This window comes from Mycena indigotica (assembly GCF_014461135.1).
Source record: "Mycena indigotica strain 171206Taipei chromosome Unknown Mind.scaff0015, whole genome shotgun sequence".
Classification (NCBI taxonomy): Eukaryota; Fungi; Basidiomycota; class Agaricomycetes; order Agaricales; family Mycenaceae; genus Mycena; species Mycena indigotica.
In genome coordinates, this window is record NW_023503014.1 from 1,063,460 (window position 1) to 1,079,283 (window position 15,824).

Sequence of the window (15,824 nt, forward strand, 5' to 3'; positions counted from 1 at the left end):
CAAAAGAAAAGATAAGTTATGCAATATTGTAATTTATAATCATCCCCAGCAAAGAAAACAATAAGCCCCTCCCTATTCACTGTGCATATCTGGGCCCGGGCCGGTTTGACACTTTATTGTGTCCTAGCTCCTGGGTGGTTTGATCCATCACAGGTTCAGAACTGGGGGGCATAGTGTCAGACTGCGGGTCAGGCTGTCCAAGGTCTTCTCCTAAGAATGCGCGCCCGAAACAGAACAGACGGATTGGCGGGCCCACAAGCAGAGTGAGCAGGGTAGATCAAAACTGAAAGGGCCCGTTAACTTGGTCCCTTGTCGCTGTCGGTGGTCGGAGGTTCGAATCGGGTCATGTCGGGCCCGATGAGTCGGTGGCACCTCCTTGCACAGAGGCTAAAGGGGTGATCGGACACCCTGGCCTCTCCTGCTCCTCCTCGCCCCCATTCCTGGCCGCAGAGGGGACGATTGTACGTCCCTTGCCAGCCAGGTGCTACTCCTAACCTTCTAGCACTCCTCCCCGGTCCCCTGGTGTCAAGTTGGGCTCGGCAACGGCTCGACGCATCGTTCTCGGTCACGTGCTTCCCATGTGTGTGTTCCTCCTACTGGGGTGCATGTTCCCCGTCATCATGTGCTGCGTATTACAAGCCTGCGATGGCCCGACACCAGCACCGGAGCAGATGGGCCGGGAGAGGAGAATGTTGCTCCGGTACTATAATTACATCAGCAAAATTGCAAACTTCTGGGCAAACTGGAATGACCTGGGGCCAGGCATTCCAGGTCGTCCAGCCGGCCAGAATGCATTTTGGGCCCAGAAGGTATTCTGGAAGCATAGTCGCCTTCTAATCCCAGAATATGTTGTGGGCTCAAAAGATGGTTTTGTTAAGTAAAATACAGCTCATGTGCAGTCCAATATGCCATCAAGTTGTGATATTCACGGTGAATAAGGTACATGCCCCGCTCTGAGAATGCCCGCATGCCCTCCGGCCTTCACCTCTACACATTTGCTCCAGGGATCCACGGTTGTTGATAGCAGCGCGCGTTGTGGATGGCCGCGAGGGGGGAGAGTAGCACCCACGCCAGCAATGGCACTGGCGGCAAGCAGTGTTGGGGTCGACAGGGGGGGGACCACCAGACGCGACCGTTACCGTCGCATCGCAGCAGCGGCAGGGTCAGTCGGCGCAGCAGTCTTGACGGCTGCAACACGTGTTAGCTTTCATGATTTCCAATGTAAGCTGCAACTCACCAGACTTGAACGCGCACACAGACTTCACGCATCCCCGCCTGCCACCAAGCCCACACTCGGAGTCACTTTTGCACGACCACACACGGAGACGCCCGCGGCCGGGCGGCTCCATTGTCAGATGATTGCTGGGTCCGTCTTGAGTCAACCTTGCATAGAACGTAGCCCGCAGTCATTGAGTTGACGAGTTTGGAAGAGTGCAGCCTTGTGTTTGCGCAATTTGCAGTGGATGCGGGAATTTGATGAGGTTTGAAGCTTTGATAGGTGTTCGTAGAGGATTGAGTGCCCGGAAGGCGTGGATTTGAGGGTCGGGGGAGGTGCAGTGTGAGTCTTGCTGTGGGGGAGGTGGGGGGAAAAGGAAGGAAGACGGCGAGCGTTTGCACCGCATTTGGCAAATGATGTGACATCTGACATCAATCAAGCACGCCATCTGCCATGTGATGTCCGGACCGCTATGCTCGCTATGCCCTTCTTGCCCTCAGTCCTCTTGAAATGTGAATAATACCTGAAGACATTGCTTAAATGGTAGTGTGTGGACTTGAAGCAAATATTCAAAAAAAAATTAGTCACCCATTTCACCCATTTCGGCCAGTTATCCCAGGGCTCTCCAGAATGCCCAGAAGTTTGTAGTTTTGCTGATGTATAAGCCTGTGAAAACAGCCGCCTCAGACTGACACAAGGACCTCTGATAAACCTGGAGGTTGATCCAGAAAATCAATGTTTTGACACATCCGTCTGAACTTTTTTGAGACCCTTGCCTGCATAATCCGTCTGAATTCTGCTCCTAACCTCCACTGTTTTGAAAATCCATCTGAACTTTCTGAAAAACATTCTTTTTTTTTCCTTTAATAATTCTCTATTGTCTCCCCCCCAGTCGGAAGGATCAGAGCCTCCTCGGTGCACCGGCAGTGATCTTGAGGCAAAAGTGTATCTCCTTCAACTGGCATATCGTCAAATCATGCTGCAACCAAGTTCGGAGAAATTGCATGTCCGAACTTAGAATCCAGGCTCTTATGCGCCTAGACAACTGTTGTCCGAATCCGCCTCCAACTTATCTCTAAAGTTTTGTCCCAACTCTATATTCGGCCTGTGATCGAATTATCAGGCTAGATACCTATGTTGTGGGGTCGCGCACAGAAAATGAAAGAATTCCCAAAAAAGGAAAGAAGGGAGAGAGAACGAAGAGAGAAAGGGAGAATCCCCGCTCTGTATCGCGCTTAAAAGTTATATATTCAATGTGAAAATACATGCCTCCAAAGTCCACCATTCACATTTTCTCCAACGGGCCAACGCCGCGCAAAGTAGCTTGCGCCCTCAAACGATCCGGAGCCCGACTGAAAATCGTGGAATTCGCCTTATCGGGCGGTGTCGAACGCCAAACGTGCCGCTGATGAAGATACCTCTGCCTCCATTTGGCGATTTTTGCCACAGCCGCAACGTGATCCGTCGAATCGACTCCAATCCGCTCGCCAACCTGGTCTGCTCTTGACCACAACATGCATACTCCACGCCTCCCACCCGCCCTCCTACACACGCATGCAACCTCGCAATCCCTTCGCCCTCGTTAACTCGCTCCGAGCTGAGTCATCGACTCCGCAGCCTATCGCGTTCGCGACGCAGACTTGGCCGACGTCCAATCAACTTGCACAACCGACTTGCGCCCGCCAGCTGCATCTGTCAACGCTCCATGGCGATGCGACGCCTTTCCGAGCCTGACAACGTCGTCCGCCATCCACGAAAGCCGCTCATCACGTGGCTGGCTTCCGGACATCTCTGGCTGCAGCCAGAGATGTCTTCCAAGCGTGCTCATGAATGAGCACGCTTGGCTGCTTGCTTCTTGGCTTCAGGTGCGTAACAGTACACACCTAGACTGTCTATAAGCGCTAACTTTTACCTCTAGCTGCTCGTTATCGACTGCCTGCCACATTCCGCATCCCGACATCGTTCCTCCCTCCCAAAACACCGACTCTTGCGTCGTACAGCGACGTGGAGACCCTCCACGGCATGCCCATCGCAATCTGGTAGCCTGCCATCTCAAATGCGACTCCCTCGGGACCTGACACCCGCCATTTCCGACTTGACTCGATACCGCGCCAACACAGACTCTTTTGTGCCAGTGTCCAACGGATTAACGAGGGTGTTGGATCGTGGAGGAGGGAGTTCAGAGCGACCTGGGAAGCCGGGAACGACGGGTAGAGCGTGCGTGGACGCGCCGCAACCACGTCGACATCACTGGCTCACAGCCAGCGATGTCCCAAGCGTTCTCTCCAGGAGAGAACGCTTGCAGCTTGATTCCTCTGTCCCGGTGCGTCTAAATCAACACGTTCTTCTTAATACTTACCTACTTTAACAGATTCTGCGCGATCGTGGTCAACGAGACGCGTCTACGACGCGCCGCTGCCTGACAGGTTCGGTCGGCAAGCATATGCGGGATTGGCGATGGACGGGTGCATGCAAACGGTCGACAGAGAAGAGGGCTCGGAGAAGCATGGACATCGGTGTTCGCGTTCGAAAACGGTTTGTCATGCGAGTGCTCGCTCGGGATGGGGTCGGGCACTATTTGCGGTTGTCGGAACCTTTATACAATATGGTGCATGTTATTGCTTGCGACGCTCGAGTGATACTAACGATTTAATAGATACATTGTGTATTCTAGCTTTAAAATGCGAGCCGGCTTTGCGCTGTCGGCAGATTATGCCTCGTAATGCCCAGATGCGAGCAGGCTTCATCCGTGAGCTGGTCCGGAGGCAGCTTCGATGCCTCCACGCAACGGATCTTGTCCTTAGCTCGTGAACTCCGCCCTGCACAATCAACAACTTTGCGTTTTCCACAATCGGCGCACGAGTTGGTACATTTGTACCAGCCATTGCGTCCTGCGCATGACACCATCGTACAACGCGGGCAATGGCGGACTTTCGTTGGTTGGACTCGTTTCGGGGCTGGTAGACTGGCTGCCGCGTCGTCGTCGAGCGCACGTTTGCGACTGTTAGCAATGGTTGACTGGGCGGTGGGAAGGGAGAGCTGGTTAACGGCTGAGAAGGAAGTGGTGTATGCCAATGGTGGTGTGGATGAGCTTGCGGTGCTGGGATGTCGGGTTCAGCCAGTAGAGGTAACCAAACAATGAACTTACGGCTCTGGAGACGGTGCGTTTGCGAAGCCCGCAGTAACACGATGCAGGACAAGCTCCGAACTTGGCGCGTTGACGATATGGTTGGAGCGAGAAGGCTCGCGGATTGTTTTCTCGAATGCGCTTGTCTCGTCACGTATGCGAGAACACGACAAGCGAATGTTGGCGCCGTCTTTGTATGCACCGTTGAAGTAGGACGTGAGCTGCTCCTCGAGCTGAATAATATGAGCAACGGGTAACACAATTTCGAGATTCCAACCTTGTAGAAGATCATCTCTGTTGGGTTTGCGCTCCGATTCCAGATGACGGTGGCAGCAGCGGTGATGCTGTTCTTGCACGACGAAAACTTCTCCGAGGTCCGCATGAGTGAAGCAAACAGCTTCTTCTCGGCAACGGTGTGAACTGGAAGCACTGGGATCCGAGTGCCCTGCATTTTGGCCAAATATGCTTGTTTCTGTTTGCTGTCGGTCGCGGTGTTGTACGACTGGATCTCGAGCGACGTGCAGATCGACTGGGGAATCTTGACGATGCCAACCGACTGCTCGGATTGCTCAAAGAGATTTCCGTTGACCCAGGAGAGCTCGAGTGGTGCTTTACCGTAGTACTCGCCAAGAGTAATCTCAAGTTGCTGGATCTGGTTTGTAAGCCATATTGAGTCGTGCCCGGCGTATTTCTTGCCCGTCGAGTTGAAGTGACCAACCTGTTCATTCATCAGTAACAAGATAAAAGAGCCAAAAGAATTACCGTGAGGTTATGGCGGAGGACAAAATCGAGCAGACAAGCTACCATATGGCGAACCGAAGCACCCCGGGATGGAAGCTTCTTGAGTAGGTGAGTGTGGACACCACCCTCAACCATATTGGTGCCGCGAATGCACCGATAGAGTGGTAAGCCGCCAGCCTCCTTATCGAAGCCAATGCAGTAGTAGAGGATAACACCAGGGATGTCAGAGACGTATCCGTATCGTATAAGTTCAAGGATGTTCTTCGCAATCTTCCATGCAGCAGCATTGAAGAGAGGAAGTCCAGTTTTGGCATCCTTGAGAGGTCCGTATAGTAGGAAGAGTTCGCGTACAAGGGGATAAAGAAGCTCGGGAGGAGGGACAGTCCGTCGACAACGATGCCAAAGCCATTTAGGTCGGAATCGAAGCATATCCTCCCAAGTAAGATCCTTGGTTTTGAGATACGCTTCAATCCGAGCCTTATCGGCAGGATGGGGAATAAGGCAAGTATCTCGAAAAGCACGAATGAAGGCAAGACGAAGTCCATGGGTATGAGAAAGGTAGAGCATATGAAAGACATGGAAGATATCCTTGAGAACATGACTACGCACTGTATGCAGGTAACGGAGATAATCGCAAGCTTGTTCTCCCAATGCTGCCACTCCAGCTGTGGCGCTTGCTGGGTCGGGAGTTGCTGATTCTGCCGTCGCTGGAGGTGCGTCAACAGGATCTGGCTCATCGAGGCTCTCGAATGCGGAAATGAGATCCTCAGAGGGCTCGGTAGGTGGAGTTTCGGATGCAGGAAGTGGTCCGGATGAGGAAAGTGAGGAAGTTGAGGAGGATGTAGTAGCTGGGGTTGGAACAAGGCGAACGTGTGCATGATGGGCAATGACGTCGAATGGTGCTGTACCAAACGAAGCGAGCGAGCGAGGCTGCTTGTTGTCGTCCTTGTTGATCCCGATAATGGCAGCAGGCACAAGAACATCGGTGATGGTAAGCACGGTCCCTTGGTACCGGCAATGTTGACATTGCGGAAGGATTCCTGAGTTGAGTTGGTCGAAACAACACCCCGAGCAGCGGGGATCTTGTTATCGTCGGTGAGGAGGATAACCGGCATCCCCGGGGCAGGCGATTCCGCAGAGGTGGATGGTGTTGGGAGTGGTGTTTCGTTGATTTTGTTATAGAGCCGAAGCGAGGCATACGCATCACGTGCCGCGTACTCGAGTTGAGCTTGCGAAAGCTCATTGTCCGACCAGTTGCTACTGATTCGCTCTGACGCTGGCTTGGGCAAGCACTGGTGCAAAAGCGAAGCAACAAGGTCCGCCAAAGATAGTGTTGCCTTCTTCACCAAGAATCGGGCCTTGGCAAAGGCAGCGAGGTCGAGACCACCTTGGAAATCAGATGGAGGGCGATTGCAGGCAGTTGCAAGACGACCAAGGTCACCGTTAACCTGGCGGCCAGCTTTGATGACCTGCGCATGACAGAGGAAGTTGACAAGCTGGTTGGGAAGGCTTGCACGGCTGAGCATCTCGCCAACCTGAACTTGCTTAGCACCAGTAGAAGCCCTGGATCCATACGCTTACCTGTAGAATGTATACAGCCTCTCGATACGCGATTTGAATAACAGCCGGAGGGCTGTTACCATTAAACCGCCCGTACTGTGTCATGTCGACGTTCCATTCGGAGTTGAACCCAACAACGATTTCCCCGTGGTCAGGAACATCCTCGAGAATGGCTTGTATGGTGTTATTGATTGACGTCTCGGAGTCGAGCACAATGGGGTTGCAAACAAACGAGGGAGTGTCAAAAAGTGGGAGATGGGAGTACTTCTCAACAGGGATGACCGCCTCGAGAAGGGACAGGAATATCCTCTCGAGCATGGCCTTGTCAACCATGTTGTCGGTGTAGAAGACCTCGGGTAGGCAATGCCCATAGAACTCGAGGTCGTGGGCGAGGCGCTGTAGCGCATCGTCGAACTGGGAATGCGACTTGGTTGCAACAAATACGCAAACGACAATCTCGCCCTTCTCGTTGGTGACGGTGAGCAGGGCGGTGAAGATGGGGACACCATCAACTTTGAAGACGTGTTTAGCGAGCTGGAGATAGTTAGACCTCGATCTAAATTCAATGAGACACTCAAACCTTGTGACTGTGGTCGATTGCGCAGACTCTTCCTGACCCCATCGCCGTATGTTGGTTAAGCTCATTCCGGTGCGACTCGATAAAGTCGTCATAGACATCGCGCAACCACTGACCACTCGGTGTAAACCCTCCAGTGCAGTGGTCCTCAAATGCGGGGTACACCTCATAATCCTCCGACTGCCCGCTCTCGCCCATGAAGAGCTCCATCTGCGCAAACTTCTTTTGCAGGTACTGCAAACGCATCTCGTCGTAACGTCGGAGATGCTGCATGCGGAACAGATCTGCAGCCTCCGAAGAGCCCATCCCGTGCTGGATGCATGACCGTAGAACGCCAAATGCGCGTTTGGAAAGCCCGCTACGCCACGTAAGATGGGCAGGGAATTCGGCAGCCAGCGGTTGCGGGATACGCGCCAGAACACGTTGGTCCCATGAGCGAAACTTTTTCCGGCACGTTCCCTGGCTGCAGGCATATGAGTGCCCGACCAGCCAGAAGCATCGATCGACATCGACAACGCGTCGAGGCCGTTTAACTGGTCCGTCACGGATGAGGTGTCCCGAGCAGTCGTTTGTGGGGCAGCGTGGGCGGAAAGCAGCACCGAGCATTGCCAATGGGTCCCATAGGAAGAAGTCGGCCGAGAATGTGTCCTCTGGCCGCAAATTCGTCTTGTTGAGCGCCAGAAACCACAACGGCTTGCCCCGAACCCAAAACGATCCATCGGTGTAATAGCGCTGAAGAGCGGGCGACGCGTTGGGTGGGTGAAACGCGAGCTGAAACGCGTGGTGAAACGCGCACAGCACGGTAGCGAGGAGTATTGGGCGGTGAGGAGGGAGACAGGACAACAGCCATGGGGACAATGGCGGTGGTGGAAACGGGTGGCGGCTGTGGCAGCAACGGCCAAGGCAGTGAGGGAGACCGAGGCTGTGGACGCGCCACGGTCGCGCGGAGCTGAAACGGTAGCGAGGGACGCGAAAACCTATATATTTAGCTCAAATTGTACCTATTAGACCATTGAATCCCCGTCACGGATTGCAGTCACAGCCTGATTACCAAAGGGTAAGGGCTTCACGGAAGGAAACGGAAGGACACGGCCTGCTTACCAAAGGGTAGGGGCATCTATTTGGACTACGACTACGACTACGACTACGACTACGGTACACTACGGAACGCAATTGAATTAAGAAGCGCCAAGACATTGATTGACACCGGAGCCGATAACGCCGCCGGTCCGATATTGTATTGGATCTTCACTCTACGTTCACACGACTCTTGCCGCTGCGCCGGAAGGTCTCTCAAATTATCAAACTATCTACACACCCTATAAATTTTGAACACTACTGGATTGCAACAGTCATATACTTTGGCTGGAGCCCCCGTACTTGCACGCGTCTTAAAACGAATCGGAGTTTGAATTTGGCTGGACTACTACATTGGTTGGTTGGGTTAGTTGGTTGTGTGTGTGTGTGTTGTGTTTCTGTTGAGTTCACTTCTCTTCTTCTCTTTTCCCCACCCCATCCATCCCATCCCATCCATCCATCACCCTCCTTTTGGCTGGTCCATCACCCATCTCTCCACCCACCCTCCCTTTCCTTTTCGAGCGTTTCATCTGGAGCCCACCGCGAGGGGGTTCATCCAGTTTAACAATCAACAAATTATATTGTGTTGATCACATATAATCACGAGTTCAAGGCTATCTGCAGCATATATTGCAAGAAATTTGGAACGGGAGAAAGCACGTGATCGCGCAGAGCGCTGGTCAGAATTACGTAACACACAAGTCACATTTGGTCACATTGATCCAGACACAACACAAACTGAGGCTGCTGAAGAAGATTCTTTTGAACTAGAAGGACATATACTGGCTGGACTACCTTCTATCCTTGAAGAATCTGAACTACAAGAAGGACAAGACTTTGGTCATAGCACTGAAGACCATCATCACTGGGTACCATTGATTGGTAACAGGAATACAGCAACTCCTTCTTTAAACATTTCATCATCAAGTGCTTCACCAGCAGTGGGGCATCAGGAGAGAGTTGTAGCTTGGGTTGAATTATTGGCTTCTGCACTTAGGCCAGACCCAGAAGATATCCCTGAAGGCAGTTCAGAGGTAGAAGTTAAGCAAGAAGAACAAGAACAGGACCTTGGAGAGACAAACCTTGAGCAGGCTCTAGGACTTGACTACCAGAATCCAGACAACTACCACAACTGGGATAACCAACTCCCATACACAACACCTATACCTGGTTCACCAAGTTCCAGTTCATCTTCTTCATCTTCATCTTCATCCAACAACCAAGCACCAATGGCAGCAAACCAGGCTAGTAATGGAACAAACTCTGCTCCATTCAAGATACCAAGACCATGGGAATCAGGAGTTCCTAGGTTCACATCAGAGGACAAGAATGATTTGATTGATTTCCTGGATCAAGTTGATGATATCATCACTTTGGGAAAAGTCAATCAGGATCAGGAAAAGAAGACTATGTTGACCAGTTACCTTTCCAACAAGAGGAAGGAAGAGTGGAGACTCTTAGCAGAGTACACTGATATTACCAAAACATATGAGGAGTTCAAGAAGGCAATCAAGAAGATCTATCCTGAGGTAGAGGAAGACAGGTTGGGTACCATGAAGGACCTGGAGGAGTTATGTGACGAGTATTATGGCATCTGTCACACTCAGGAAGGAAAACTTACCAGATTTGGATTGAAGTTCAAGGCTTTAATCAAGAAACTTCAGAGGAACCCTGCTATAATTCTGAACAAAGAGGCTTGTAGAAGGTACCTGGATACTCTGGAGAAAGAGTTTGCCAGATCTTTGAAGACTGTCATGCATACCAAGAATATTCTCAAGGAGGAGACACCTCCTGCAGCTGGAGCAGCAGCAACTTCAGACAGGAAGGAAGATCCAATTAAACTGGATGACTTGATCAAGTTGGCAGAAAGATATGCCAAGACCAATGGAGGAGACACCACCTATGACATTGGTTCACCAACTGAGGTCAGGAGATCAGAGAAATTTCCACGGGTCAAACTGGAAGAATGTGATGTCAGGCTTGATGATTTGGAAGGCCAAGTCTCTGGGCTAAGAGATATGGTTGATGCAGGACAGAAACAAACCAAGTCTTCAATTGATGAATTGGTCAAGGCTTTCCAAAATCAGAGGAACAACCCACCACGTGACCGTGACGATCAGGATCAGCGTGACAGAGCACAGAACTCTTATGGTCAACAAGACAGGGGTTACAACAATAATAGAGGATATGGTGGAGGTATGAGCAGAGGGGGAATGAATGGTGGCAACAGCAGTTCAAGTTGCTACTATTGTGGAGACCCAGACCACTTTGCAAGAGAGTGTCCTAGGAAGCATCAACACTTGATGAAGGGTTGGATTGTTGTGGAAGATGGCAAACAAAGGCTGTCTGATGGCAACATCATCCCACCAGGACCAACACCTGTTGCAATCAGAGTTGAGGATTATTGGCAGAGGAAGGGAGCTGCAGGCCAACACTACTATGGTGATGGGCCACTAAGCATCAATGATGATGAGTTTGATCTGCTCAGAGATGAGGTCAGGACTATCCATGTCAAGCTTAGCCAGCTTGCAGATCATGGTGGACCCACTTCAAGCAATGGAAGATATGCAGCACAACCCACCTACATGGCACAGAGTGCACTAATGCCTATGATGTCTCAGCAACCATCTACACCTGCTATGGATATGGAAGCTTTTGGAAAGGCAGTATTCCAGATGATGAACAATCAGAGTGGAACCTCTGATCAGTTCTCACAGCAGAGGAAGCCCAAAGGCAACAATTCTCAAGGTTCGGGTTTTTAGAGACCTCGATGAAGGAGGGCCAACATCAGAATAGGCCACCTGAGAGGGAGGAAATTGATGAATTAGAGGATGATGAAGACCAGGAACCACCAAGACAACCAGTCAAGAAAGCTAGAGTTAGCAAGGAAATGAAGAACCTTCCTTACAAGTTTGTCCAAGTTGGAGGTGGGGCTCGAACTCAGCCACCCAAACCTAGGCAACCTGAACAGGAAGATGAACATGATAGCGCTGGGCGCTCTTACAAGCTGAAGGCTCCTATTCAAAGGGAAGGCCTTGCAGAAGATATTTTGGGCAGGATCAATGACACAGAGGTCACCATTAGACTTGGTGATTTGTTTGGGCTTAGCAAGGACTTGAGGGACCGTGAGAGAATTCGGCTCACCAAGACCAGACAACCACTAGATGCACAAAGCATACCTGGGGTGTCTATGGCCTCAAATACAGCACAATTGGTACCAGAGGAAGAATTCAAGTTGGACAGTGATGCAGTTGAAATGGGAGATTTGCCTGGAGTTGCAGGGGTATTTATTGTCAACACTGAGGTTGATGGTATACCAGCTGGATCTATGATTGCTCAGGACCCATATCTTCAATACCTGGATGGTCTTGAGGAGGATGAGACACCAAGACAGATCTATGTTGCCAGGGACTCTGAACCTCTCAAGGTCACCTTTCCCCATATTCACTCAACTGGACCAATTGAATGTGTCTTGGATTCTGGATCACAAATTGTCTCAATGTCATTGGAGACAGCTCAAGCATGTGGTTTGATGTGGGACCCATCAATCAACATTTACATGCAGTCAGCAAATGGACAACTGGAGAAATCTATGGGATTGGCAAGGAATGTTATGTTCAGATGGGGAGAATTCAAGATCTTCCTGCAAGTTCATGTGATCAAAGGACCAGCTTACAAGGTTCTGCTGGGCAGACCTTTTGATGTTTTGACCAAGAGCAGGATGGCACATGAAGGAGAACACCAGATCTTGACTGTGACAGACCCCAACACTGGAAGGAACTGGACTGTACCAACATTTGATAGGGCCAAGAACAGCACTGGAGCACCTAAGACCAAGGAATCTGCCCTACCTGTTTCTTTGGAGACCAACATGAGAAAGGATTTTCACCAACCTTCAATGATTTGGCAGGATTGGGCCAAGGAGAAGAAGTTGCAGTGCTGATTGGGTTTGATGAGGATGGAAAGGCCTCAAAAGAGGACATTGGGACTTGAGACAGTCTCTATACAAGGCTACTGGAGGAGATCTACACAAGTGGTACTGGTTCTTCCATCAGGTTTTATGGGCAGACAGGATTACCATCAGGAGAGGAATGGGTTGCTCTCCATACTTTGCAGTTTGTGGTGCACACCCAACCTTGCCTCTGGATATAGCAGAGATCACATGGTTATCAGAATTCCCTGATGCCATCATCTCAACTGATGAGCTCATTGGACTGAGAGCCAGAGCCTTTGCTAAACATGTCACTCATGTGGAAGAAATGAAGGAAAGAATGCATAGAGAAAGAGCTCTATCTGCAAAGGAGTATGCAGAAAAGTACAAAAAGATCATCAAGGATTACAAATTTGGACCTGGTGATATAGTCTTAGTCAGGAATTCAGAAGATGAAGACTCTACCAGTGCTCGCAACAGAAGTAGATGGGCTGGACCTTTAGTGGTCATCAGAAGGACTAAAGGAGGAGCTTACATTGTGGCTGAACTCAATGGAGCAGTCTGGCAGAAGAAAATAGGTCGATTTAGGGTCATTCCCTTCCATCAGAGGAGAAAACTGACCGTGGGAACCAATATTGAAGACTTAGTGGATGCATCAAAGGAAATACTAGATGAATTAGAGGCTGAACCTGAACAAGACTTGGAGTATCATGGTCCAGACTTTCAGTTTGATGGAATCAAGCTTCGCATCAACCATGCCGAGGATGCCGGAGGTGCCGAGGATTTGGGATCACCCTTAACACCATTATCAGACTCGGGTGATGAGCCTTTGGACCCGGGTCAAGAGGATCAGGCATCGGAAACGGAAGAACCCGAAGATGGCATTCGTAGGTCCAAAAGACCACCAAAACCACGTGAAAGGCAATGAAATTACATCATATTGCCAAGAGGGCGGAAGGTTATTATTGAGTAACCGGTACACGACAACGTGACTACGCGTCGCAAAGACTCCAGCTCAGATTTCACGGAAATCAGCTACACAAAGGCCTGGAACTCAAGTTTTCTTACTCAAGTCACACAATAAAGAAGGCAGAACAACACGTTGTATATATTTTGGGCCCGGAGGCAGTACAAACTAAGTGGGGGTTAAAACTTGGCACGAGTACACGACGACCACGACATCTCGACGACAACCAGCTGCGACAACGACTCCGATATCTTACATAATGTACACGTGGGCGAATCGGGGCACCACGGATTTGAGGCGACGACGTCGTTGGCGCGTTTAGTCGGAGGCGAGCATGCCCTCGAGGGTGATGAGGAACGTGTGGCAGCCAGGGTGACGCTGAAATCAGTCAGTACAACGTTGAAATAAGAAAAACGGCACGCACCAAGTGAAGCGGGACGGTCGCGTAGAGCGGGATCGACAAGGGACGGCCGATCAGGTTGCCGACACGAGGCGACAAGGCCGAAGCGCTCCGAAACCAGACGACCGAAAGCCAAGTTTCCCTCCGCGATCTGCTCGAAGATGAGCTCGATTTCGCGCTCGTTCTGGGGAGTAAGGCCGGCAGTAAGGCCACCTAGGCTGACGGCGGGCTCGTAGTTGTAATGAACTACAGGAAAGAGTCAGTTAAGGATAACCAAAGAAGAAGAAAAAGGACATACGCGGATACGGCGCACTGTTGAGGAACGCGTGCGGAATAGTCGGACCGGTAATGACCGCCGGGGCCGGAAGCTCGAAAGCACCTTCGCTGGTCTGGATGATGCGGCCGCGAGCACGGGGATAGGCTGGACCGCTGGGCGCGTCGGAGACGTGGCGAATAGAGCGCTTGCCACGGCGGGTGTGCTCGGTTATTCCACTGTCGTCACGGCTGCCGGAGATCCATCCCTCTCAAGGGCGCGCTGAGCTCGAAGGGACGAGACGGACGACCGGAAGGCGCCGCAGAAGCTGGACGAGAGGGGAACTCGGCTGGTGGTGGTCCAGAGGGGGGGGGGATAGATGTAAGGGCCGCCGCTGTGGATATCGAAGATCGGAACAGGCCGAGGCACGTCGTGAGGATCGTGGCGAACAGGAATGTGGGGAGGAGGCGACTGAGCAGGTGGATGAGAAGTTTGAATGTAGACGTTGGGTCCAAGGGATTCAGCAACAGGAGCGCGGCGAGGGCGAGGATAACCGTCCTCCAGGACGGGAGGAACGGGGGTCGCCTCGCGGTTGAAGTGCCCGCTGGGAGTGAAGATGATTGCGGAAGGCGAAAGAGCTGTAAAAATGGGTCAGCAAAAGAGGGCGCGCTGTCAATAACAACGCACCACGCGTGTTGCCAGGAGACCCAGCAGCAGTAGTGCCGTCCGGAGAATGAGCCACTTCAGCCATCTGGAAAAACGTGTCAGTTAAAGCAGGAAGCTGAAGGAAATAAGACGTACGAAGGAAGCCACGTTAGTAGCCAAGAGCGGAGGCGGCCCGCTGGGCTCGATGATCTCAACGCTAGAATTAGAGGGCACGGCTGTCGTGTCTGTGAGCTCACCGTGGAAAAACAAAGAGGGCACACACCGGAGACATGGTCGGGAACGCTGGACTGCGACATTTCTCTGTCGAATCGAGGCTTTTTGATTGAACGCTATAGAAAACAAGTCAGAAAAGGAACTGAAATTAAAGAAAAAGACATGTACTGGTTGCTGCTCGTCGAGACGAGAAAGTTCAACGGCGCGAAGACGATACACAACGTCGGAATCGCAGTCGAGGGCGAGAGCAAGACGCGCTCCAGCTTGGATGAAGGCGCTAATAAGGGATTTGGAGTTGCTCCTGCGCAGCAGGACGGGTTCCAAGTGCTCAGCGCACGCGCTGGCAATGTCGACAATGAATGCGGCAGGGATGGCGCCATTGAATGATTCCAATAGAATGGACTCGGAGGTGGCACGCTCGAAGGACGACTAGAAAGGTCAAAGAGAAAGACGAGTTAGAGCTTGAAGACAAACTTAAAGGCTAAGACTCACGGCATGATGCGCGGACCGCAGCAAGAAATTGAAGTGATCCTGATTGTTGTCGAATCTATTAGCCTTGATGGCGTTAGCGTCGCGGGATAGCCGATGAAGGGTGTTGATGAACGCCGTATTGCGCGCATCGCTGTTGTACGGACCCGACATAGCGCGTATGAGCAGAAAGCGGTCGTCTTGGAGAGGCTGCAGAGAGGCGTAGAAAGAGAATTGGAAGGCCTCGAAAGGCCAGAGGGCTTTATTACTGCAAGGACGGCGCATCGCGGACCAGTCCAAATGGGGATAGTCTGACAGCGAAGAACTTCGATCGGACCACACAAGTCTATCAGCGCACACAGATGATCGACAAAGGCGCACCAGGCGCATCACATTCAAAGGTTATACAGGAAGACTAAGGCTATCTAATTCAACAGGGTACATTGGTGAACCCTGTGCCCCATAGAGCTGCAATACGCGCAGCGTTTACGAAGACTAAAGAAGCAATAAGCGAAATAATGAGTAATAGCAAAAACGTGTGTGAGTCACGTACCGGGCTGCCGGCCGAGTGTCCGCCGAGGGCTTCCGGAGAGGGTAGCGAGCTGGGCTGGGCAAGGCCTGCGTAGAA

The 15,824-nt window shown here is 51.4% G+C and overlaps 1 protein-coding gene across 1 annotated transcript; it reads right to left on the reverse strand.

The window, feature by feature from the left end:
- Positions 1–3,892: 3,892 nt before the first annotated feature.
- On the reverse strand, positions 3,893–7,827 carry MIND_01338600 (3'-5' exonuclease domain-containing protein; the record flags this gene model as incomplete). The annotated part of the gene is made up of 7 exons (XM_037369831.1): positions 3,893–4,316; positions 4,365–4,576; positions 4,621–5,061; positions 5,106–6,088; positions 6,151–6,619; positions 6,666–7,178; positions 7,225–7,827. The coding sequence occupies 7 exons, from the start codon at positions 7,825–7,827 to the stop codon at positions 3,893–3,895; spliced, it is 3,645 nt and encodes a 1,214-aa protein (XP_037213827.1).
- Between the last annotated feature and the right edge of the window lie 7,997 nt (positions 7,828–15,824).